The sequence below is a fragment of the Phoxinus phoxinus genome (genome assembly GCF_949152265.1).
Source record: "Phoxinus phoxinus genome assembly, chromosome: 2".
NCBI classification, from domain to species: Eukaryota; Metazoa; Chordata; class Actinopteri; order Cypriniformes; family Leuciscidae; genus Phoxinus; species Phoxinus phoxinus.
In genome coordinates, this window is record NC_136877.1 from 33,085,770 (window position 1) to 33,109,990 (window position 24,221).

The 24,221-nt window shown below is 37.2% G+C and overlaps 1 protein-coding gene across 5 annotated transcripts in view; it reads right to left on the bottom strand.

Moving 5' to 3' along the window:
* plekhg4 (pleckstrin homology domain containing, family G (with RhoGef domain) member 4) overlaps positions 1–24,221 on the bottom strand; it is a 95,893-nt gene that overhangs the window by 11,675 nt on the left and 59,997 nt on the right. For all 5 annotated transcript variants that reach the window (XM_079604742.1, XM_079604740.1, XM_079604743.1 and 2 more), the window contains 5 exons: positions 23,657–23,755; positions 20,893–21,041; positions 17,168–17,306; positions 15,697–15,819; positions 15,229–15,420 (listed from right to left, as the gene is read on the bottom strand). In XM_079604742.1, coding sequence (XP_079460868.1) covers positions 15,229–15,420; positions 15,697–15,819; positions 17,168–17,306; positions 20,893–21,041; positions 23,657–23,755 — 702 coding nt within the window. The remainder of the gene's footprint in view (positions 1–15,228; positions 15,421–15,696; positions 15,820–17,167; positions 17,307–20,892; positions 21,042–23,656; positions 23,756–24,221) is intronic.

Sequence of the window (24,221 nt, forward strand, 5' to 3'; positions counted from 1 at the left end):
TAATAAAATGTTGTGAATTCTTTGGGTTTAGTTGCTGTGTTTCACACTCTGACTAGCACGTAAGTTCAAGATGCAGACTTTTTGTGCATTTGCGTCATTTTGTAAAGTTGTAATATTATGTTTTTGTATAAATATCTGATTAATCTCATATAGGATATATATGGTTGAGTTAATGAACCAACTAACAAAGCTTCAGTTTCCTGGTGTTCATTCAGCTATTCAGTTTCAGCGCAAGCAGCTCAAACAGCAATGCAATTATTTTAAACAGTAATATTAATTAAAAATATATAATTTTCACAAATATTGATGCATTATTAATAATAACTAGCATTTTTTTCTTATATTATTTTTATTAACAATATGGTTTAAATAAAATAATTGTCCGTGCGGATGATATTCAATTTTATTTATCAATGGCAAATGCATTTTAATTCTTTATACGCAAGTAATGTTGTCCAATGACTTGTTTGAATTATTTAGACATTATTTTATTTATTTGTAAGGCAATAGATTTTACATTTTTTATATAAAGAAAGTTGGTCATAGGAGTGTAAAATTAATTGTAAAAATTAAACTCACTCAAACTAAGCTACTGTACTGTATATATTTGATTTATTGTGAAGTGTTTTGGACAGGGCTTTAAATGGTGAGACTTTTGTTTTTAGTAATCAGGCTCTCAAAAAATATATACAAATTTGGATCTAGATTTAGATATATTGGCTAATATATCGGTTATTGGATTTAAAAAATAAAGAATTATTGGTATCGACAATTTTTTTTATATCGGTGCATCCCTAATTAAAGTCGTGCTATAATGGAAGTACCATCAGATATTTTTGGATTGTGACATCTGAGTGAAAAATACATTTAGGCCGGTATTATTTATTATTTATTGGTTGTTGATTGGTTGGAGGCAGATCTGAATGTGAGCTTGTAGTGAATTGTGGAGGGCCGGGTTTAAAGTGGACTAAATGATTAGTATAGTAGAGAAGTATGTTATGATATTTTGATTAAAAAAATACAAGACAACTTTAGACATTATTTACTGGACAACACATGTAAATGTTAAGAAAAATATTTGTACTTGTTTTTGTCACGCAACAGCACAATTTAAATGAAGTGCAAAACATATTTAAAATGGCACTAAAACAGCACTTAAAATATACACTTTCTTGTACATTTTAAAGTATAATATTAAGTATTAATATGAAATAATATAAATATGTATACAAATATTTAGCCAAAAAAATGAAAAAGGATAATCGATACCCAATCCCTCAATTTTCCAAAACACATGCAGTTGCCTGTATTAATAACTAACTCCCCAAATGTGTTACTTTTACAAACTGAGGCAATGTCTAAATTATGTTCTGTGGAAACTGACAGCATTTTAGAGTCTCTGTCAAAAAAGCTTAGGTTGCATTTAACAATAATATATTGATAATTGTTTCTCTAGAATTACAGTCAGTGACTTCAGAAATCCTGTTGATTCTCCAGTACCTCCCTGTTCTGCTAAAGTGATGTGCGAAACAGACACGGGAAACACAAACAGATGTAAAGCGCTCTGTACCCGTAGTAAAACAGCACCAACGGTTGACAGTGATAAAGTCTGCCACGGGTTCTGCAGAGAACCTGGGGTCAGAGACTCCCCTCGTGGAAAAAATGCGCACCCCCCTTAGTGAAATAAAGCAGACACTTTGATCTATAGCCCAATATAGTTCCTCTCTATCTGATGATGCCCATAATACTGTGGGCAGGGGATGACATCATCGTTAGGTTGGTTAGCGTGCGAGGTTCTTTGAAGTGTGAACAGTGTGTGTGTGTGTGTGTGTGGTGGGGCTCTGATTGGTGAGAGCAGAATTAGTTTGCCTGAGGGAGGCACCTCTAAAGGCCCCACTATTCAACCCTGCACAAAGAGCAAGAGAGAAACACAGAGAAATAGTGAGAGAGAGAGTGTTAGATGTGCTAAAACAGAGCAGTGGGAGTGAGACAGATCCAGTCTTGGACTAAGCTTTTGTACACTCCCATAAATGAATCTCTTAGCAGTCTAAATGGGTCAAGAGGAGCATTTTAAACTTGAAAGAAACCATCTTTTATTATTTCCCCTAAAAGAAAACCACAAAAAGGAGAAAAGGTTTTCATGACATCAGCCGGTCTCTGATCTCATGTCTGAGCAATGCCAAGAATGTTTTTTTTCTTTTCTTAAAAGGATAGCGAGTGTCAAAATGCGAGTGGGGTATTATGCACACAGTGTTTTTAGGAGGCACAGGCTTAAATTCCTCTGACAGTTATTGCTCTGTAACTCACCGTACCAATCCAGAGACAGGGCCGCTTAACCCTCGACACAGGACCCCGGCATACATCCCTGTCATTTTGGTTGAAATTACCCACTTTCTCTCTAAGCTGCTGACAATAAAGTTAGGGTGACCAGACGTCCCGTTTTTCCCACACGTTTTTCCCCGTTCTTTCCTAAATTGTCTTTGCTGGGTGATCGTATAAAAAAGCAAGTAGCAGTCTTCTGTTACGCGAGAATAGCCTAATCAAAGTACCCAATCTCGTCATAGTATATTTTGGAGAACAAAATTACCATTCAATCACATGCCTGTCCATCCTGTCACCCTAATAAAGGAGGAATGTCAAAATGAGGTAAAATGTTTAAAGACTGAGCCAAAAAGCAGGATTTGGATGAGTGATTCTGCCAAAAGAAAAGGAAAAGAAAGAGATGGACACAAATAAAGAGAAAAAAAGCTGATTTGCTATAGGCTGCAGGAAATGAGAGCGAGAGATGGAAAAGACCCATTTATTTTAATGAAGACACCCTGTGGAGTGTAGGAAGACCAACCGGGACCATTACCACAAAAAAATACATTCACACATTAGCAACACAATCTCAAATAGCACAAATATTTACCGTAACCTTCATGGTTAAAATAAAATACAGCTAAATGATTAAAAATCTTTCATTTTGTAATAATTTATAACAAATATTATACATTGAGTTTATTTTTATAACTTAACGGAAACAATAACTATATAATATATTATAACTATTATCATTGTACAAAAAATTCTTAATAACATATGTAATTATAAATAATATAAATAAGGTTAATTTTCTGTTCAGACACCATATGCTATCTGAAAGCTTAATCTAAAGGAATGCAAATCAAATCAAATGAATAGTAAAGGATGATGAAGAGGGATGGAGAACACGAGAGAGACAGCACCTGTATGATAACTAGCCCCCTTGTGATTTTGGCTAATTCAATCTAATAGTGGTTTTTAAACAGAATAATGGTGCATTAAATTCACAGAACCTAAAACTCAGTAAAGGTCATTAATCATAAACCAATCAATTAATGCCTGATGCTGTTGTATGATTGATGGGGAAAGTTTCAGCAGTTTAGTTTTTGATCTTTTGTTGTGCGTGTCAGTGGTGACGCATGCAAGTATGCACGTGTCTACTGCTGGGGGAACGTCTCTGTGTTTCCTACGAAGCTTCATGAATGTCAAAGCCTAAAGAATTAGGCTCAAGAAAGGAGAGTTCAGCGATGGCATGCACACACACATAGAGCGGAGGGGGCACGCAGTCCGTGACAGATGTGATTGCAGTCTTCTCTCTGGTTTAATATGCTGAGAGACAAACGTGTTGCATATGTAGAGTAATGTGAAGCACATACACGCCAGCTGCTTCATAGCAATAGAGACCATGAAACAATAAACATGCCCACTAAAGGCCTGTTGGAAGCACTGGAGAGAGCTTCATTTCCTACTTCTATGGTTCAATTCAAATGCAGGAAAATACTCATACTAAAGGCCCTTTCACGCCGGACGCGTAACGAAAAAGCGAAAAGAAAAAGCGAATAGTTCACGTCAAAACCATTCACATCAGGCAGTCTGCTTAAGGTGAGCTGTCCTCTTAAAATCATTAGGGGTTACGTTTTCATATAATCAAATAAACAATCCACTGTATGTGATTGGCTGAAGCCTTTTCTGTCGCCGCAAAAGTAAAAAAAAAAAATCGACATCAAAGCGAAAAAAATAAAAGTCGTTTTTTCGCCGGAGCACATTTACGTTCGGTGTGGAAGCACTCATTACACAAACAGCTGATCAAATTATTTGTGCGTCAAATCGCGTCTAGTGTGAAAGGGCCTTTATGCAGATACTGTTGAACTGCTGCATAATACTGCATGATACTTCAAAAGGCACGAGAAGTGTGTCTATACAACACAGATGTCAAACTAATTGTTGCACTGCAGAGCGCAGGGTCTGTTTCTGATATAGTAAGGGGTTGGCTGGCTTTATTGGGGGTAATGACTGTTTGTAAAAAGGAGCTGAGAGAACCGTGGGACTTCTGATTTTTGCCTTGGCCTGGTTGGCAGCAAGCACACGAGGACTATAAAGTTGCCACTGTCTGCCCATTAGTCCAATTTTATGAGTCAAACAGGAAATAATACTTCTTTGCCGAAGAGCATGTCTAGCATGGGCTTTTTGAACACAAGTGTGAGACCGTTCAAGAGAAAGAGGCTAGTTTCAAATGTTTTTTTTGTTTTTTTTTAACAACAAAATTTTAATCAATTCCCACATAAAAATATTTTAATGTTTTAAGTTTAGATCAATAGATTTAATTCCTTGACATAAAAGTGAATGTGTACCACGTTTTAAAGTGAAACAATTAACTTTGTTTGCAAATATTTATGAACCATCTCTCTTTCAGTTCATCTGAACAAGCAGAAATATTGAAAAGTGCAAGCAGTTACCAGAAGTAAATAAAAAAAGTAATAAATGTAACATTAACGTTAAATAGATTATTGTGATTATAAATTAAAAACGTCTAAAGCTGACGTCTTAGGCCTTTTTAATATTTACAATGTCTAATTAATGGAATTTTATTCCTGGAAAGTGGTATTGGTATTGACATTAGCAATATTCGTCTTGATAGTACTTGGTATTGAATCGAACAGAAAGTGGAATCGCCAATTGCTTGAATTGTTGAAAGGATGGTCATTGGTTGGCACCATATGCTAATGCTAATGTGTGTGCACAAAAATCACAGCAGTGTGTTGCATGTTGTTCTGTTTGAGTGAGTTAATTTGATTGAACGGGGCCTAGGAGGGGGCTGGGTAAAATGGGTTCTGCAAAGCGAGCCAATCACGCTGCATTTGAACCATCAAAGTGGCATTAATCAGACCCGATCACAACTCTGATCAGACTGAGTGGCTACTTAAACGCCTCGCACACGCACAGCGCTGGAAAAGCTTATGTGGTCAAGCAAACACTCTCATGCCCTAAGGGAATACACATTAGCCAACCCAAAATGTAAAATGACAATCAAGGCTGAACGAAATTTTTAAGTAAGACCAAAGTGGTCTGCTGGCTCTGTTTTTACTTTCCCTAAATTGAAAGGAAACGTTAAGCCTAAAATGATGAAAATAGTCTTCCCAGAATTCACAAGTGTCTTACTTGATTTGGATGCACTTACCATTAAAAAAAACTTCTTCTTTTTTTCATTGAAAAATTTACAAAAGAAAAGAAAAAAAGACAAATAAAGATAATACATCTATAAAAATATTTAATAATTAAAAAATGAACAAATTAAAATAAATCTAATTAAATATCCTAATTAAAACAAAGTTTTCATTATTAAAGTTATATAAAATTGTTGTCTATTTTTGGACCAAGTGCTTTAAAAAAAAAATCAGCTCTCAGCTCTGTGTTTTAAGTCCAGCACATGCTATCCAGGTGGCTAATGAGTGCAAGGTGCAAACTCAACAGAGATTAGTCAACATGTCATTAACAAGCTGTGAACAGAAAACTGACAGCCCTTTTACTTGGTCCCTTCCTCCTCCTATTCTTTACACAACTCTTTATGGGCAACATGGGAGGTCAACCATCATACACGTTTATCATCTTTCATTTCTTGTCAGTGAACGGGTGTGGGGGTCAGTGTTTTGTATCCACAGGTGCTAACCCCAGGTTTTGCCACAACAGAGTAGGACACATGGACTGAGAGACAGGAGGCCACAGTCAGACCGCCACAAAAGATAGACACACCTAATTAATAGTGCATGGGGCCTGCTTTGTCCCTCAGAGTGTTGTCTCCTGTTGTTCGTTGGGGGTTTGCGGGGCAATGAGGTGTAGAGAGGGGTCTAGAGTTTTTGGGGGAAACGGTCCAGAAATGGGAGTCTGCATAGAGCGGTACATGCCTCAGGCTCAGTCAAGCATGATGAGAAAGGAGATACACCAGTGTATAAATGTTAGAGACACACGGATGATGAGGAGAAAAGAGACAAGGAGGTGCTGTTCAGTAAGTAAGGTCATAAATGCACACACACGCTCATTGGGATTGGCATATGCCAGAGGTGATTGAATGATGAGTTTTCTATGCAGGGGTCTGACAATGTCAAAGCAGTCACCTGCATTCTTTTAAGCAATTAAACAGGGCTCCCTCTGAAGCCCCTACTGTGCTTTACAGACCTCCTCACTGCCAAACCCAAGACCACAAGTCCAAAATCAACTCACTGAAAAAGAAACTGATGAGAAGGAACAACAATAATAACAAACAACTAGTGGAGACGCAACAACAACAGACACCTGCGGTGACAAGCATTTGTTTGAGGAGGTTAGGAAATACCCACAACTCTAGATTGAGTAAAAATAAATTTTATTGGAGTAGAATAGTGCAGACACACTATATTTTGAAAGGCTATAGCGTTCGGCTGTACGCACGCGCTAACCGTTCCTGTCAAAACCCAAGTATGCTGTAAATATGAATGTGTATTTAAAATTGGTCATTTTATGTAGTAGAAATGTGAAAGTTCTTTTTAATTTGGAGCCTTCTAGACTGAGAAAAGCCAGAAAATCAATTTGTGGCTCATGTGGATGAAAGACAACAACTCCCAGAATGCACTTGCTTCACTGCCCTAAGAGGCCACGCCTACCGTTAAGAGAGCGCAGTTAAACAACAAGGCTAGGCTACTAGTGAGTCTCCGTGACAAGTCTACCCGGAATTTCGAGACCGCCCAAAATGTCCGGGATTCGGCTTTTGCTTTCTACAGTTGCCATTCATTGTGTTTACTGTGGCGAGCAGGACGAGACTGAGGGCCGCAGGTGAACAACGCGAGGCCGGTGGCGTGATTAATGATGAGCGGCACCTGTGAGACACACCAGTCTCGTATCTCTCACGGAGGAGCTGGAATTTTCTTAGCAATGTTAAAACGCACATCAACCGATCACTTGTTTAGTGTTCATGTAAACACTACATTCAGAATCACCAATCGGAATGAATTCAGTTAGATTGAAACAAAAGGTGTGCATGTAAACTATGAATGGCGACTCTAGAAAGCAAAAGCCGAATCCTGGACATTTTGGACGATCTCGACAACCAGACATGTCCGGGAAAAAGAGGATGGTCATCCCTACTACTCAGCTTTCTCCACAGAATAAGAACCTGATAGCTTAGCTTCCAATAAAAGATGGCTGACACTATTTGGACCTTCTGTGAGTGAGATCCCACCCTCTATGGGCAGGTTGAAAACATGCGGATCTAGCGCCTTCTACTGGCTGTAGTTTTTAGCCTCTGGCCAAATTTTTTACAGACAAAAAATACATAAATCTCTTGTCTCAGGGGGATATGAGGGAGGGAAGCACGGTAATTTGAAAATACTACAGGTTTTCTACTGATGCAAAGCTTAATGCTAAATCCTGAAGTATCCCTTTAAGTGGTAAGCCATTAAACCACTACTAAACAGACAACAGATATCAACTAAACATCCAGCATTAATATTATAATGCACACAAAAACAGAATACACCACAACTTTTGAGTGAAGAAAGAAAGGACCAAGTGGTGTAGTTACCACATCTACTAGCAGGAGATAATAGGGCCATGATGAACAGCCAACACTTGACAGTGACACCGTTGATCAGTATCTTAGAGCACTCTGCATATAAAACATGAACAACATCAATGTGTTTTACATTTCAATCACTTTAAGTATAAGTATATCTCCGTTTCATTTAATGGTTAATTGAGAGTCAAATCTGAGAGACAAGCCCTAACCCTAACCAAAGCTCTTCCAGTCAACATGCAGAGAAGTCAGGACAAAAATTAATTAATGAAAGCCTTGTAAACTATAAACAATCAGACAATTATTCCAAGAAAAGCAAACTCATGATAGGCTACTACTGCAGCAACTTTGTCCTATTAACTGAGTGTACAGGTATCAATAGGGTTACACGTGCTATAAAACTTCTGAAGACACATTCATTTAGAGACTAAAGCAGATGATAACCTGTGTAAAATTTTACATTAAATGTAGCTAAATTATTGAAATGTACCAAGAGTAACAGGACTACACTACCATTCAAAAGTGTGGGGTCGATTAAAAATGTATTTATTTTTAAATATTATAACGATTTAAAATGCAAGGCAGAATATTCAGCAGCCATTACTTCCGTTTCACATAATCCGTCAGAAACATTCTAATATGCTGACTATATCCGTAATATTCAATATATAAAAACCTTCCTGTGGGAAGTTGTACTTCCAGTGTAGTCTGTAAGCAATTACCACTGACTTTCACATATATCACTTTCACAGTATAACATCACATCACACTACAACAGCAGAAACACACAGCAGCAGAAACGTCCTGTGGGCTGGAAAGTGAGTAAACATACAATGATGTCACGATCATTCATGTCACCTCTAGAACTAAGATGAGCAAAAAAACATGCTCCTGGGGCAAAGCCGTTGTAAAGTAATCCACTTCCATAATGATCTGACTAACAAGGTGTGGAGTTACACTGAGATAATGGATGGCATAAACCCCCTGATGTGGCCATTTGCCCAGGGCACCAAACTCCAATCTAAGCTGTGTGAGAAATGTTGGTCAATACCACATGCAGAGAGGAAACTCTATTAAAAACACTGCAGTTCACACACTTACAGCCTGAGCTTGCCTCACATACACACTTTACCAGCGCATGAATGAACAGGAGATTGAAGAGAGCCAGAAAGTAGGGGGTGGAGATTAAGTGAGGAGTAAGGAAATCTCCACAGACAACCGAAGAGCTCCATTCAAAAGTGTTTTGAGCAACATTTCAGTTGTCCCTTCAATTATAGTGGCCTCTCATGAAAACATCTCTTATTGTACAGTTGTAGTCTGTTAAGTCTCGACAAGTCTTCAAAGATTAAAAAACAAAAACTTTCTGTGCACAGATAATGTACCACATATCAGTCAAATGCTCCTGATTTAATCACCACAATGCTCCTCTAAACTCCTACCTCTCCATGACTATATCCGTTTTCCTGCTCGGCTAAGACGCTGGTGGTCCCATGACCGGAGCACGGAGCGGCGGCAGTCATCCTTTTCTCTCTCTCTCTCTCTCTCTCAGACTGACAAAGTAACCGAGAGAGAAGCCAGTGGCGCCCACTCCCCTCCTCTCCCCACCTCCCTGCTATTCACAGGCAAATGCAAGTCTAAATACCAGATGGGTCTGCCCCAGCAACTTCACTAGAGGGGCGGAGGGGGTAGAGGGCAGAGAGGGAAGGGGGGATGGGACAGGAGGGTGTCTGTCAACAAAACTACAAAGCTCCTCACCAGAAAGGGCAAAGGAAAGACGGCAGAGCGATTGCTGAAACTTGGCATGCTGGTGCTAACTAGACCTTGTGAACCCATATGCAGGCGGAGTGAGAAATCCAAAACATTGATGGGAACTTTGGAAGGGTAAAATGAGGCCCAGCTGATGATTTATAAACACACACATTTATGATGTGACTGCAGGAAATTATGTATTATGGCATAATATAATCGTGTGAGGTCTGACTGGGTCAAAACTACGTGTGTGTGTGTTACCGATTCTGAATTTATAATGCTTGTGTGGTTGAGTAAGTTGTAATCTTGATCAATATTCAGCTAGAGTTGGATTAGAGGAAAAACAGCAGCAGAAGGCATGTGGGAAAGAATTAATTCCTTGGAGACATTGAAGTATCAATAACCTGATCAATAATCAACCGCTCACAGTATGTTGTACACATACACACACATTCTTCCAATACAACAACTGCTGTATGTGTCACTGCTGGATTTGGTTAAATGATAAATTATACTCTCTTGAAATATAATTATAGTATTTAATTACATTTCAAGTAATTTTTTTATAAAGATAAATTATATTTCTTTCATGTGCAAAAAGAAAGTGCCAACATATTTTGATTAAAAACAGTAATATTTTTTTGTTTTTCATTCTAGTTCATTTGTTGTGAAAAATAATACATTATTACATTTGTAAAGTATTGCATAGTGTGTTTACATCATAGTTTGCTGAAATAAGTTTTTTGTAATACACAAATTGTGAAAAACAAACAAACTTAAAAATGCTAAATGAACTACTAACTAAAATAAAACAAGTTTAAGTACTAAAATTAATACAATTAATTGAGATAGAAAACTAATAGAAATGTCAAAAACAAAACCCAAAATGACTAAAACAGAAACATTTTTGGGGTGAAATGTGACTTGGACATGTCTTTGTTAGATTCACAAATTTACATTCACTGTGAGAGGGCATAAATATGCTCATCCTCTCTGAGCAGAAGCCTGCAGTGAGTTAATTCAGCTCTTTAGTGAAAAGCCTGTGGTTAAGTATTATCATTATAATGACAACATGGAGGTGCCATTTCCTTTGACTTGCAATGACTGACTGTACGTGTTTAGGCTTAAAACCATGTAAAACAAAAGAGGAAATGACGTTCCTCGTAACATTACAGAGATTGCATTTCCAAACACTTAAATCAGGGTTTGAATGAATTAAAAATATAATGCACGGTGCAAATGAAACCGTTTCTGACAATAAACTAGTCCCACACTAGCTTGCTTAGATGAGCATTACAGCTCAATACATCCAGTGAGACTGTGACTTTCCCCTCATCCTTCCATCAAACACAATCTCGGTGATTCCTCACTCTCTGCACTCTTGCACACGAAGACCATCTGGAGCAGAACGGACTCGGTCTCACACACTGGGCTCTACTGTCTGCTGTGCCTCAGGCTGCATCACAGGGCTGATGCTCACAGCTCTGCTGTCAGTTTCTGCACTGCTGGCAGCTGTGAATGCCTGCAGGGCTCTGATCCAGACAATACATTGTCAATATTATGTTTTGTCACCCAATGTGTGTCAGTGAGCTTATACAGCGGCCAGTAAGGTCAGAGTAAATTCATTCATTTAACACACGCTTACTGACTCCCTTTAGATGTTTCTTTTGAAGGGAAACCTTTTAGGTCACACAGAATTGAAAACACTATAATTCTACAGGATAATTAATTTGATCTTCTTGCTGATTTAGAAAAACTTGTGGTGTACAAAAAGTGTGGTGTGGTGTAAGATTTCTTTCAAGATATTATTCAGCAAAAATGCATTCAATTGTTAAAAAGTGACAGTAACGTTTTTTACATTGACACAAATGACCAGTAATTTAATTTCAAATTAAAGCTGTTCTTTTGAATCTTGATTTGTATCACGCTTTCTACAAAAATATTAAGCAGCACAACTGTTTTCAACACTGATAATTAGAAGAAATGTTTCTTGAGCACCAAATCAGCCTATTAGAATGATTTTTGAAGGATCATGTGACACTGAATACTGGAGAAATGATGCGGAAAATTTAGCTTTGACATCACAGGAATAAATCACATTTATGAAAAAAGATATTCATATAGAAACATTTTAAAATATCACTAAGCCCAAACTTTTGAACGGAAGTGTATATTTTACAGCAAAGCTAGATTAGATGTATATTTACTATAGATATTTCCATGACTTTTATGATTTTCTATATTTCCATGATTTTTCCTTGGATGAAAATCCCAATTTTATAAAAAATTTTATAAAAAATTTTTTTCAGGTCTTCTATGACATTAGAAACATACATACAAATACATACATACATACAGTGGAGGCCAAAATTATTAGAACGGTAAGATTTTTGTTTTGTTTTAAAATAAGTCTCTTCTGCTCACCAAGGTTTCATTTATTTGATCCAAAATACAGTAAAACCTGTAATATTGTGAAATATTTTTATAATTTAAAATAACTGTTTTCTACATATTTGAATATATTTTAAAATGCAATTTATTTCTGTGTTGGTAAAGCTGAATTTTCAGCATCATTACTCCAGTCTTTAGTGTCACATGATCCTTCAGAAATCATTCTAATATGATGATTTGAGGTTCAAGAAACATTTATTATTATTATTATCAATGTTGAAAACAGTTGTGTACAATTTTTCTTCAGGATTATTTGATGAAAAGAAAGTTCAAAAGAACAGAATTGATCTCAAAAAGAAAGCTTTTGTAACATTATCACTACCGTTCAAAAGTTTGGAGTCAGTCAACTTTTTTTGTTTGTTTTATTGGAAAGAAATTAAAGAAATTAATTTTAAATTAAATGGATGCATTCAATTGACATTTATTATGTTGAAAAAACTTCTATTTCAGATAAATGCTGTTCTTTTGAACTTTCTATTCATCAAAGAATTCTGTAAAGAAATATTTCACAATATTACTGTTTTTGCTGTATTTTGGATTAAATAAATAAAGCCTTAGTGAGCAGAAGAGACTTCTTTTAAAACATAAAACATAAAAAAATCTTAACATTCTAATAATTTTGCCACCACTGTACATGCATACATACATAAATTCATGGTGTCCTGTTGTACTATGAATAGAATCTTGTGTCGTCGTGTTCAACCTCAGCTGTCATAGCACACATGACGTATTTGATGACCACAATCCACATTGGCCAGTTCATCAGCCGTGCTTGGACCGGTTGCTAGGCAACACACTCAAACAGTCACTTTCTAAATCTGGGATGAGCTGGTCTGTCATTGAAGACAAATCAAGCACTGGAGTCCAGCATGTGGTCACTCACAACGCACAGAAAAACAAGACAGAGGTTCTGTACTGTCTCAATCACACACGGACACACGCATACAATGCTCACACAAGACTAATACACATCTGTACACTGTTATACACTGACTACACAACCATCAGTGTTGAGACTAATCAAAAGCATGAAAATTCATGCATAGGAATGGGTGTGAAAGGACAGGTGGTTTGAATAAGCATTCATGTACACACCACACAGATGATACCAGTGATTTCCACAAGTGTCCTCGCGCACCTTAACACAACGACACAAAGACTCTATCTGCAGTGCTGGATACTGAAAAGGATAAACGTGTGATATGTCAGAGACTAATCTAGGAACAGGCAGTTGTATGTAAATGAAGCCAGCTTTTGATTAATAAACAATCAGAAGCTTTGATTATTACACACATATACAGACAATTTTTGTCAATATGCCAACAGACGGCAGGAGAGAGCTTGGATGAGTTCACCATGCCAACAGGGCAAGGGCTCTGGATGTATGGATGATCTGATGAGTCAGGAAAGAGCACTATGATTATGCTAATGCTAAAATCTGATAGCGGTCAGCCAACAAGACCATCTGTCCCTGCTGGGGCTCGGGGGGAAACACTGAAGACAGGCCGAAGCGTTCAACACTCACTCAGTGCCACAGAGGGAAAACACAATGGTCTGATCACAAAGACAACCGTGTGTGTGTTTGTTTGCCTGACATCATTGCCAGTCAGGGATTTCCGTAATAGCTGGTGCTTTAGAAACACTGTATGCTTTTCAGAGGAACTCTTGTCTGATGGATTTAGAAATACATGAAACTGTGCTCCAATACCATCACTTAACACTATATCAAGACCTATAATTGTATCTGTTTTAAGTTAAGTATCTGCTAATTCTAAAGTTGTTATCATTATTAAAGAAAACTGGAAAAAATAAGAAAGATGGGACAGGATTTATTTGACTAGAAGTCTATCTGACTATAAAGGTTATCTCTTCTGACTAAAGGAAGATAACAGTTTTTGATCAGTGGCTGTTTCAACATCCAACCGAGGTAATTAAACACCAGAAGACATGTTAAAGCGGCGCTGCGCAGACCGATCAGTGTATGACATCAAAGTACCTCAAGAGCGTTTCGAAAGCATACAGAGCCGCCTGCTCTCTAATCGCTCTCGCGGTACTTTGATGTCATACACTGAACGGTCTGCGCAGCGCCGCTTTAAGTGTTCAATAAAATAGGGTTTCACAACCTGGGGGTCGTGACCCCCACCAGAGGTCGCCAGAGATACTTAGGGGGTCGACAAGCCTACTTGATAGGGAAACTACATTTAGACTCAATTTAATTTAAAACTAATTTTGAAACTAACCGAAATCAAACAAAACTACATTCTGTTTTTAGAATGGAAGAACATGTCCTGCACGAACCCATGAAGCATATGACTCGAAAAAAGGGTTTTCCTATTTATTTTTTTATTATAAAAAATACTGCAATAATACTAGAAAAATAAAGTTAGAGAAATACAGAAAAAGAAAAAAAGTGCAAAACTTTAAGTGAAATAATACACTACAAAGACTACAACTGGTCGAACAAAAACCTACTGATAGATGGACACAGCTAATGCACATCTAATCTGAACTGACTAACCTGTGTCTCTGCAGTGCAGTTTAGTCAGGTCAGGTTACACATTTATGGATTAATGCATTAAGGTAATTACTCTGAGCAATTGAAACACCTTATAATTAAAAAGCAGTACAAGTGAGTAATCTCACATTATCCACCAAAACTCAAACAATGCATTACATATAATTAAAGGGATAGTTCATCCAAAAATCAATTATGTCATCATTCACTCACCCTCATCTCATTCCAAACCTGTATGACTTTATTTCTTTTGTGGAACACAAAAATGGTTTTAAAACTAAATGGGCTCCAAACAATATTGCACCTCATTTGTTTTTTATTGTAAGAAGAAAAAACCCCACTGTTCTTCTATTGCGTTCCACAGTAGAAAGAAAATGATACAGGTTTGGAATGACGTGAGTGTAGAGACATTATGACAGAATCCTCATTTAGGGTTACTTATCCCTTTACTAAACCATCCAGAAATCAGATAACAGACAACGCTTCTAACATATCTCAAAATCTTCTAAAACTTCTCACAACGTTTCACTGTGTTGCACGCACTACAATACAGCTCAATACCAAATGAACATTTCATAAAGGGAGCCTAAATAGTAAAAGTAAAAATAGAAAGACAGAGAACAGTCAGGTGAGTTTACATCAAAAGCAACTACTGACCACTTACCTTGTCAAAGAACTCGTAGAGTCGGACAGTCTTGTCAATTTTATTCTTGGTGTCCTCCACTCGCTGGGAGAAATCATGTAGATGGACCCAGAATGAGCGTACTTTCACCTCGTATACCTGCAGCTCTGCAGAGGAGATGTCTTCCCACTTCTCTAAGCGCTTGAGGAGAGCTTCACCGCTCTTACAGTGCTCCTGAACACACACACACACACACACACAGTATTACATAGTGGAATGGTATGAAAGCATAGGGTGCGACTGAGGTGACTACATTTAAACATTGACAAATGCTCTTGAAGCTCATGCTTACACGATTAAGCAAATGTTTGACTCCTGCAGTAAAATATTATCTCTCGGTTCAAATAAAAATGTCATTTGTTGACAAAATATGAGGACAACCCCAAATGCAGATGCTGTGGGGAAGGGTTAAAGTGCCGTGTAAAACATGTTTAATAAGAGTTGACATACATATGCAGCTGCGTAAAATTCTCTGAAGACAGTCTGTTTATGATGTAACTGCTCCAAGGACTCTTCCAGCTCACTCAGCGTCTGCAGACGAGACTCTCCCACCTCCTCTATCCACTGACTCACCTAAGAGACAACATATACATGCAATCAATCAATCCTGCTACTTTCCAGCTTTAAGACCCGTTCACACCAAGAACGGCAATTATAACGATAACTATAAAGATATTAGTGTCAACACCAATGCACGATAACATTCTGTTTATTATAAGCACGCACTGCAGTTATGCGATCTGCCGCTTGAAAAGCTCAAGCTCTTTAAAGCAGGATGGATTCTGATCTGTTGTCAATGTTTTTTATCGTTCATCAGTTAGAAAAATAATTTGTGAATACTATTTCAATGATATCATTCCTCTGTATCATAGTTGTGTTGTGGACTTCTCTATTCTCATAGAATTAGAATGTTTAACTTTATAGTTATCATTATAGTTATTGTTTTTGTTGTGAATGGGCATTTACTCTGTTATTCGTAACATATTTTTGCTTCTTGTTCTCTGTGACAGTAGAGTAGACTTTGGCAGAAGACTGAAACATGAGCACACAAACACATCAATCACATGTGTGTCATTTGATACAGATGCTATGGTGCTAGTTTACATTTTCTCATGATGTGCATGAATGTGTGTGTGTGTGTGCTTGGCTAATCTGTTTCAGCAACTTTCACTATATCCATCCCAACAGGATCCCCCCCACACCCCCTCCTCTTTCTGCCTGCAAGGCACAATCATCCATTAAGATTATCAGATGAAAAAAAAAGACAGTGTGTAACTTAGTAAAGTAAAGTAAGGCTGTTTGTGAGTGTGTGTGTGTGTGTGTGTGTGTGTGTGTGTGTGTGTGTGTGTGTGTGTGTGTGTGTGTGTGTGTGTGTGTGTAGCACTTCATAAAGTATTCACTATTTTTCAAGTGTAATAGGTAAACTCAAGACTAAGAATAAGCCTTGAAGACACAAACTGCCCAGATGTGTAGTGGAGTTCAAAAGTCTGAGACTATTCATGCAACTGCTTCCCTTTTGCAGTTTTTACTAATATAAAAATTTATTTCTTCAAGAAATTTGTCATTATCAGCGAAAACAATTTAAGTGAAAAGTTCTCAGTAGAACTCTTAGTCTCTCACTTGCATCAATGGTTTTATATACTTTAATTTATTTAATGATTCATTTATTTTCTAAATGTAAATTCATTTCTTTTTCTATAAAAAGCATTTTATGTCACTTTTTCTTAGTTTAATAATAATAAAACTTTGTTTATTTTCAGGTTTAAATTATGAGAAGTTGTCATATTAACATGACATAACACGGAATGCTTTAATTAAAGAGAAAACATATAGTACCATTTGCTAAGTCTCACACACAGCTGTTATTGTCATCTATCATGAATCGAGTTCATAAAAGCAAGTGCAAAACCTTAGTCCTCACCTCTCTGAATCCCTCCTCCAGGGTCTTAAACTCCATAATGAATTCCAGTTCCTGTGTGCATTTGTTGGACAGCATCACCAGTCTGTGAACCAGCTCGTCCACTTGGTTATACAGATGTCCTGCATTCTCAATGGCATCTCTAAAACACACACCAAGAAGATTTCTGTAGCATATTCAATTTAGTCTACATATTCTCTTAACTTGTTTCTATTCCCTGAGAGAAACTCCAGGCATCTGATCTGTGGAGAAAACACTGACGGCAGGACTCACATCTCATTGGCTGAGACAGTCTTATAGAATATATTGATTGGACGAGGCTTTGAATGTAATTGGATGTGAAAATTGTGATCTGGCAATGGGAGACAGGGTATGGAGAAGTGCTGGAGGGAGGGAGGGAGGGAGAGAGAGAGAGAGAGAGAGAGAGAGAGAGAGAGAGAGAGAGAGAGAGAGAGAGAGAGAGAGAGAGAGAGAGAGAGAGAGAGAGAGAGAGAGAGAGAGAGAGAGAGAGAGTGTGTGTAAGAGAGTAAAGGGGGGGGGGGCTGGGGGAAATGTGTGTGTGCGCGTGTGTGTATGGATTGTATAAGAAAGAAAAAGAGCATACATGAGATAAACAATGTGAGTAATTTACTGTACTGTATACATGTGCATATAAGTATGTCAAGGAAATGTATTTATTTTAATGTATAATTGTGAGAAAATGTGAGTAATGATGCATTTTTGTGTATCTGTATGTGAATGTCCAATGCTGTGATACACAGTGACAGAGCACACTGTGCACAACAGAAGAGGTTGATGTCTACTGGATGACTTCATCACCGCTGTAGTTCACTTACACAATAATGCATTGTGCTCTAATCAAACTTTTATACAACATTTCCCCTCAACGATATGCCATCTAACTCAGCCAAAGAGTTATCCACTCTCTGATCCATACACAACAACAATGTCAATATTAAAAACTTTTTGAGGTGTGCCACATTCCCATTTTGACTGCCAAAAGACTTATCAAAGCATGCAAAGACTTATTAATACAGACAGACATGTGGCACATGCATAACACAGCCAAAAAAATTCTGCCCCCTGCTGTTACATACACAGATGCAAACACATATTCATATGGGTTTAAAAGATTTTCAATAAAGTTACCTAGACTCTTTCCACTAGTTTGTTTTTCAGAAAATGGTAACTGAATTTTAATTTGGCTCAACTATCCCTTTAAGGCAGGGGTGTCGAACTCCGTTCCTGGAGGGCCAGAGCCCTGCAGAGTTTAGCTTCAACCCTAATTTTTTTTTAGAACACCTGATCAGCTAATCAAGTCCTTCATGCTAATTTGAAAATTGCAGGTGTGTGTGTGTGTTGAAGCAGGGTTGGGACTAAACTCTGTAGGGCTGTGGCCCTCCAGGAACTGACTTTGACACCTGTGCTTTAAGGTATTGGTTGATTTAAGTTCAGAGTTGGAAAGAATAATGTGTGTTACACACAATGAGAGGCATGAGGCGCAAATCAGGGACCTCAGAGTCAGTCCAAAACTCACCAATTATTCACAGCACACACCCAGAGCAAACACGGGTTATCACAGCACGCAGGGGATATCAAAGACATTCCAGCAAGAGAGAACGACAAAAGAGTGAGCGAGAGAGATAAGAGTCTAAGACGGATGTATGAAAAATCAGAAGCCTTCATTACCAGCTCAATGAAGCATTCAGACATAGTATTGTTGATTAATTGTGTTTGGTAGACAGAAGATGAATGAACTTTATTGTTTATATATATATATAAAGAGATAATAATAAGATTGATGAATGAACTTGATTGTTTATATATATATATATATATATAAAAGAGAGAGAGAGAGAGAGAGAGAGAGAGAGAGAGAGAGAGATAATAATAAGATTAAGAATAAGTGACCAATAATCACTGATAAAGCGATACAAATTTCTTAGTGATTTTTGCTGACAATTATTTAGATTTATGATTATTGTTATTACACTGTTTTGCAAGGACTATAGAAAAGAGATGAAAAGGAGATACAATTTCCTGTTTATGTACATTTGAAACAAAAATGAGCAAATACCACCAGTGAGTAAAAGCACAATCATTCCATTCAGTAAAAAAGCAAGGGTCATAGGTCACCTTTAGGATCCAATGGAATTGTTAAAAAGACAGTCTTGAAAGATTATGTGTGAGGGAAGAAGTCAGTTTAATAAACACAGAAAAATGCAGTAAAAAGAGCCGGATTCGTTCACTATTGTTGAGCACTTCAGACTCGGTCACACCTGTGAGACTGAGCCCTTTGTGTGTCTGTCAGCATCCAGGTGAAGTGCTTGTGTGGGAGCAGCTCAGACAGCTTAGGTTTCATTTTGCCATTTGTTAAGCAACAAATGAACAACTTGCACAGGCTTTAAACTCTAATTTCACCTAATATGAAAGGCACAAAAGGGATGGAGATGACAAGGCGGACAATAAATCAGACCACAGAACCAGAGAGGCTAGCTTAGAATCATATTATTTGCTATTAATTTGTTAGATGAAGTCTTTGGAAAAAAGCAAAATCCAAGCCATCAGTCTTAATGAGCAACCCACTGGGTCTTTATCACCGGAATCTGTCACAAAAACACCGGGCTTGAGTGTTAGTGTCTGAATTGCTTTTGAGTAAGCCAGCACAGACATGCCACTGTGTTTTAACCCAAGTCAAACAGGAAGCAGCATAGAGCCCTGCTGCATCCAAACCATACCATGTTATCAGAGGCAGACACATGCGCATTTGGTGTCTGTTTAGCTCTGAGATTGTGTGTATGTTTCAGGATGAAATGACTGTGTGCAGATAAAGACATTTCTCTTGGCTCAGCTGTGGGAAATAACATTCACACTCCCTCAACCTCCAGATGAACCCAGCCCTGATCATTAGAGGCCTAAACATGCTCTCCCACGCTCTTAACACTTCTTCTCTCTCTCTTTCATTATTCCTCTCTTGTTTGGCACTCTCAAACTCTCTTTAAATCTTTCATAATTATATAATTCAATTTCAAAACCTAGAGAGCTGCCTCGTTACCTACTGACTATATTAGGCAGCATCCTTACTGAAATTAAACTTCATTAGTGGCTCATTTGTAATGTTCTACATGGGCAGGAACTCACATGAAGCGGGCAGGAACTCACATGAAGCGCACAGGAGACTCAACTCACAGCTGATTTCAATGTATGCATTAATATGCATTTCACATACAAACTTAATGTAAAATAGTCATTTATAGTCACTTTTTTATAAATACCTTTTTATTATTCAATGAATTACACGTACCATTCAAACATTTGAGGTCTGTCAGATTAATTATTTTGGAAATAAATTAATATCCTTATTTATCAAGGAAGATAATATATTATTGTAATAATATTTCCACAATATTACTGTTTTTACTGTATTTTTGGTCAAATAAATTCAGTTGTGGTGACACTTCTCTCAAAAACAGAGAAAATCTTACTGACCCCAAACGTTTGAACGGTAGTGTTTATTCAACATGTATCTTAGATTTATTTTTCCAATGAGCTTGTTGCAGTGCATTCTGGGATTGTCTTTTCTGCAAAGGACATGTCATGCTGTCTTAGAATTTGACCAAAACTTAAGAGGTTGCGTAATTAATTTAGCTCACTTGGTTTTGGAACAGAGCTTATTTGGTTATTTGTGATGTGTGCAGAGGGTTAAAGTCTGTATAATCTTGTCTCACCTGTAGTCCTCTGTCAAACTCACGCTGGTCTCTTCTTTTCGTAAACGTGACAGAGCGGCTCCTCCCTCCAACTGTAGCCGCACCAGCCTGCTGTCCTCCAGAACAGTTCTCATCAGCTCTCTGTACTTACACAATAAGATCTGTGCCTCCTGCAAACACACACACACACACATTTATTACGGTACTAAACACTAACACTCCTCTACGGCTGCACACATTTCCACACACCTTATTATTACAAATACACATCGTATCTACTGTTCTCTCACTGAGTAATATATGTCCTTTCTCCACCATAAACACACATACACCCCATCATTATCTTCCAAACTCCATTGACAGATTACCTGTACACACTCTCACGCACACAGGCATTCATTATTATTCATTAAAATTGTATCTACACCTCCTTCATTTAATACCAGCTCACGTTTGTACTAATTAAATGATCAAATGAGCTTAAGCTACAGTACAGGTTAATACGCATAACTGCCAAACCTTTAGGTGTGTGTTTGTACTTGTGCTGTACTTAAATCTGTCTTTTATTAATATTTCTTAACAACAATACAACACTTGTCTGTCTTGCACTTTATGTACTGAACCCTTTTGGTGTGGATGCAGCATAATGACAAAGCAAAATCCAATGCAGAAATGCACACAGATGTACATAGAACAAATCAGCTTTCTAGGCCAATGATATGACTGGAGTCATCCCATGTGAGTGTATGCTAATATTCAAAATATTTTTTTTCTCGTATGTTCATCAAGGCTGGATTTATCAAGGCAGTGCTCAGAAATGCAGCAAAACAGCAATATTGCAAAACATTATTACAATTTAAAATAACTTTTCTATTTTAATATATTTTAAAATGGTGCAAAGCTGTATTTTCGGCATCATTATTCCAGTCTTCAGTGTCACATGATCCTTCAGAAACCATTCTAATATGCTGATTTGCAGCTCAAGAAACATTTCTTATTATCAATGTTGAAAACAGTTGCATTCTAAAAAACTTTTTTTAAAGGGAAATCTTTCTCAAAAATCGAAAAGTTTCTTTCACAAAAAGTAACTTTTTTACCTTAAAAAAAAAATGTAAACATGTTTATGACTTTTTTTCCTTCTTTTTTTTAAAAACCTAATTTCAGGTGTAAAATGTTTAAACATTTAAAATAGTTCAAATTACTTATATGTTTACATTACTGACAATTTCTTAACAAATTTATTGAAACCACTTCTGAGAATGGTTCCTACTAGTAAACCAGGTTAACAAATTAGTAAAACGCCATCTTAATCAAACGCTAGATGGTAGTAAAACTACAATCTTAATTAAAATCTATCTATAATCTGTAAGGGTAGCATTTGGAGTGTAATACCTTTTTAGGGTGTGTGTGTGTGTGTGTGTGTGTGTGTGTGTGTGTGTGTACCACCCAGAAAAGCATCCATAATACTGACCCAATAATGCAGATTGGGGTCTGACCACATTGTGCGGAGTCTATGAGGCGCTAACAACAAAAGGTTATATTGTCTCGAATAACCTCAGGAACCTCAACAAAAGCTTTCTTAAAGTGATTTAGAAAAAGTACTTAAAGAAATAAAAATCTCATAATTACTGTCATACGTCTACACCCTAATTAGCATGCGTGTGTGAAGTGGGATAAAACTGCAGAGCAATTAAATGAATTACAAATGTCAGTGGATGTCTCTATGAGTTTTAAAGCCTATTTGCAGTTTTATTTACAGAACTGCTTTAAAACTCTTCATAGACACTATATTAAACGGAGAAGAATGAAGATACAGCTCACATATCTTAATTCTCCACCGTTTAATTGTTTAATATAGTGTCTATGAAGAGTTTTATAGAGGGGGGGGGGGGGGGGGGCACATTTAGATTAACGGAGGGAGACAGAAAACAGAAGAAACTGCAGAGAGATGAGCGGACAAGGCCAAGACTTATTCTGGTTTTCTATTCATTTAACATCTAAGCATCACTTCATCCACAGGAGGGGCTGTTTTAGCATTCAGTAAGCAGAAATCCATACCCTCATCCACCAGACTCTTTCTTTGCTTCTCCTTTCAACTCTTTATATAAACCCTAGGTAAGTGATTTTGAAGATGGCTGCAGATAAACACTCCTCTGGGAGATCATTACTTCTCCTGAGGCCCTGTTTTCCCCCAGAAGCCTGTGGATAAAAAGGTCCTTCGTGACCTCCACTGACAGCCAGAGGTCAACTCAGTCAAAGCCTTGACACACTAAACACACACAAACTGAAGTCTATATTTTAAAACTCAACTTGTCTTCTAAACAGAACAGTCTTTAAATCACTGTAACCGGACACCAGTGCCACTGCTGTACTTCATGGAAACTGAATAGAAGACTTCTGTGCCATGTGATGCCCTCCTGAGCAGAGTTCACTGTCAGAAGGTCATAATGAGTCCTCGGACTGCAGTCTCAGTAAACATAACTAGAACCAAGAGTATAGGGGCTCAACTGGTTCACAGGCAAACTATCTGCAATATATATTCCTGTAGCTCAAACAATAGAGCATGCTAACACCAAGGTCATGGGTTTGATTCATAGGGAATGCAAGAACTGATACAAAATGATACTTGAATACAAAGTAAGTCACTTTGGATAAAAGTGTCTGCCAAAATTATTCAATATATACAGCTCTCTCATTCCTGACAGGGCTGGGATAAAGCATTTTTTGTGGGACTGCTTTCGATAGAACTGCTTTTAGAAAAGTATTTTATTGACTGTTGCAGTACCTCTGCTGTAGGTGGCAGCACTGCAGACTCCAGTATGCTGATGGAGTTCTGAAGCAGGTTCACAGCATCCTCACAATGGCTGGTCAGCTGCTCCAACCTCTGAGATATAACAAAAAGACATGTTTAGGTTAGGACCCATTCGAGAAAAAAAAATCTAGTTTACTAAATAAACAGTTGTCAGATGTTGTAAATCATGTAATGTACGCATATATCTCACTGCACATAATTTTTTTTGTTTATGTTTGTTAAAGTCTCTTCTGCTCACCAAGGTTGCATTTATTTTATTAAAAAAAATACAACTACAAAAAAATAAATATTATTAAATATTATGACAATTTAAAATAACTGTTTTCTATTTTAATATATTTTAAAATGTAATTTATTCCTGTGATCAAAGCTGAATTTTCAGCATCTTCAGTGTCACATGATCCTTCAGAAATCATCCTAATATGCAGATTTGATGCTCAAAAAACTTTCATTATTATTATCAATGTTGAAAACAGTTGTGTACAATTTTTTTTTATTCTTTGATAAATAGAAAGTTCAAAAGAACAGCATTTATTTG